The sequence below is a fragment of the Limulus polyphemus genome, unplaced genomic scaffold (assembly GCF_000517525.1).
Source record: "Limulus polyphemus unplaced genomic scaffold, Limulus_polyphemus-2.1.2 Scaffold4798, whole genome shotgun sequence".
Taxonomy (NCBI): Eukaryota; Metazoa; Arthropoda; class Merostomata; order Xiphosura; family Limulidae; genus Limulus; species Limulus polyphemus.
Genome location: NW_013670408.1, coordinates 45875 through 47813, shown reverse-complemented (window position 1 = coordinate 47813; position 1939 = coordinate 45875). Strand labels below are relative to the sequence as shown.

Here is a 1939-nt window from a genome sequence, read left to right as displayed (position 1 = left end):
AAGTTATTGACATAAATTTATGAAATAGCAGTTCAATAAAATTTTGAATGAGAGTCAACAAACGAGATGACATGGCCTTTCACCTATGACATGTCTCAAAGGGGTTAATATAATGTACTCAACACTTCCTTTTTCTGTGTGTATGTAAAACTTACTCTCCGTAGTGAATAGTACTTAATTTTTTATTATTTGTTTTTAATTTTCAAGGTAAGTTAAAAATTTGTATGACAAATTACAATACAATTTTGTAATGTTTTAGAAGAAAAAAGTTATTTTAAGTTTTGTTGCACTGGTAAGTAAATTGTCCCTCACATAAATCTGGCTATATATCTTTTGTTTTTTTGAAGATAAACTGTTTACAGCTAAGAAGAACTTTATTTTGAAGTTTTTTATTTATTCTTACAGGATAAAAGCCAAATTAGGGTCAGTCAGCTGTCTTTAGTGGACTTAGCAGGAAGTGAAAGAACTGGTCGGACAAGAAACACAGGAGACAGATTGAGAGAAGCAGGTATCAGCCATTTATTGTCAGTGTGTTCATAGATTGAGAAAAGCATGAAATTTAAGAATTCAAGCAACCATAAGTTCCTCTACATGACAACAGATAATAAAGTACTTAAATATGTAACCCGTAAACTAGATTTTCACATAAGAGTGAATTTCATAAAAGACGAAGAACCAACATTGTTTCATGAACATATTTGTAGGAAGACTGGTATATAAACCTTGTTATTTGTCTAGCATATTTTAATATGTTTTTAGTATCTAATTATTTACAATCATTTTATAAGTCTAAACCTGTAGTACTTCTGTTTACTAGAACCCAGTGCTGACAATTTTCCTGACTGTAGTACCCCACAAGATGTGATGAATTATAAATGATTTGGCTAGACTTATATTCTAAAAGTTAGTAATTTTCTTACTTTAATGCTTTGTTTTACCATTGAACGAACTAGGATTTTTAATTACATTAACTGGTTACTCAGAAAAAATTATGTAATTTAAAAAAGAGCATTTTATTGATCTTGTAATTACTGAAGTAATTGCAAGTAATTTAAACTATATTGTAAAGAAAATCTGTTTAGCATTACTGTGTTAAACAATGTTCATGGAGTCAGTCCATTGGACTGACCTTATACTGAGGAAGGAATGGTGACTTATGATTCCAAGTTTACTACATATATCTGAATGAAATGTGGCAAGCTTCTAATAAAATGTACAAGTCTGTTTTACACAAACAATCAGATATGTTACAGAAGTACGAGGCCTGTGAGAAAAGTATCCGACCTTCTTTTTTTTTTTGCGATAACCTGATGGATTTGAATCAAGCGCGCTTGCATGAGCCGACCTCGAACCTTCGTCCGCATGCGTGAATTTTTTCCCGCTTGTTGATTGCGTCAGTTGTTGGCAAGCAGCCATTGAGTGAGGTAGTGTGTAGTGCTCTCGTCGGTTTTTAATTACAAGGAAAATGACGGAACGACTGGAGCAGCGCTACTGCATCAAATTTTGCCAGAAACTGGGCGACAGCCAGGTGGAAACTATTCGGAAGATTCAGACGGCTTTCGGTGACGATGCTATGGGCATCACACAGATTAAGGAGTGGTACAACCGGTTTAAAGACGGCCGCACAACGGTGGAGTGCGAGCCACGCTCCGGTCGGCCATCAACATGCCGAAATTATCAGGTCATTGCCAAAGTGAACGCTATGGTGATGCGGGACCGTCGTGTGACTATCCGAGAAATTGCGGAAGAGGTGGGCATCAGCACTTTTTCGGCACATTCCATTATGACCGAAGATTTGGCTATGAAGAGACTGGCGGCGAAATTCGTGCCGAAACTGCTTACGGCAGAGCAAAAGGAACTTCGTTTTGAAGTCTCACAGGACATGCTGGACTACACAAACAGTGGCCCCGACTTCATGAGCACCATAATCACTGGTGAC

The 1939-nt window shown here is 36.7% G+C and overlaps 1 protein-coding gene across 1 annotated transcript in view; it reads left to right on the top strand.

The window, feature by feature from the left end:
• Positions 1 to 1939, top strand: part of LOC106471697 (kinesin-like protein KIF23) — a 58239-nt gene that overhangs the window by 24070 nt on the left and 32230 nt on the right. Inside the window, exon 8 of the mRNA XM_013932315.2 lies at positions 406 to 508. Within this exon, the coding sequence (XP_013787769.1) occupies positions 406 to 508 (103 nt within the window). The remainder of the gene's footprint in view (positions 1 to 405; positions 509 to 1939) is intronic.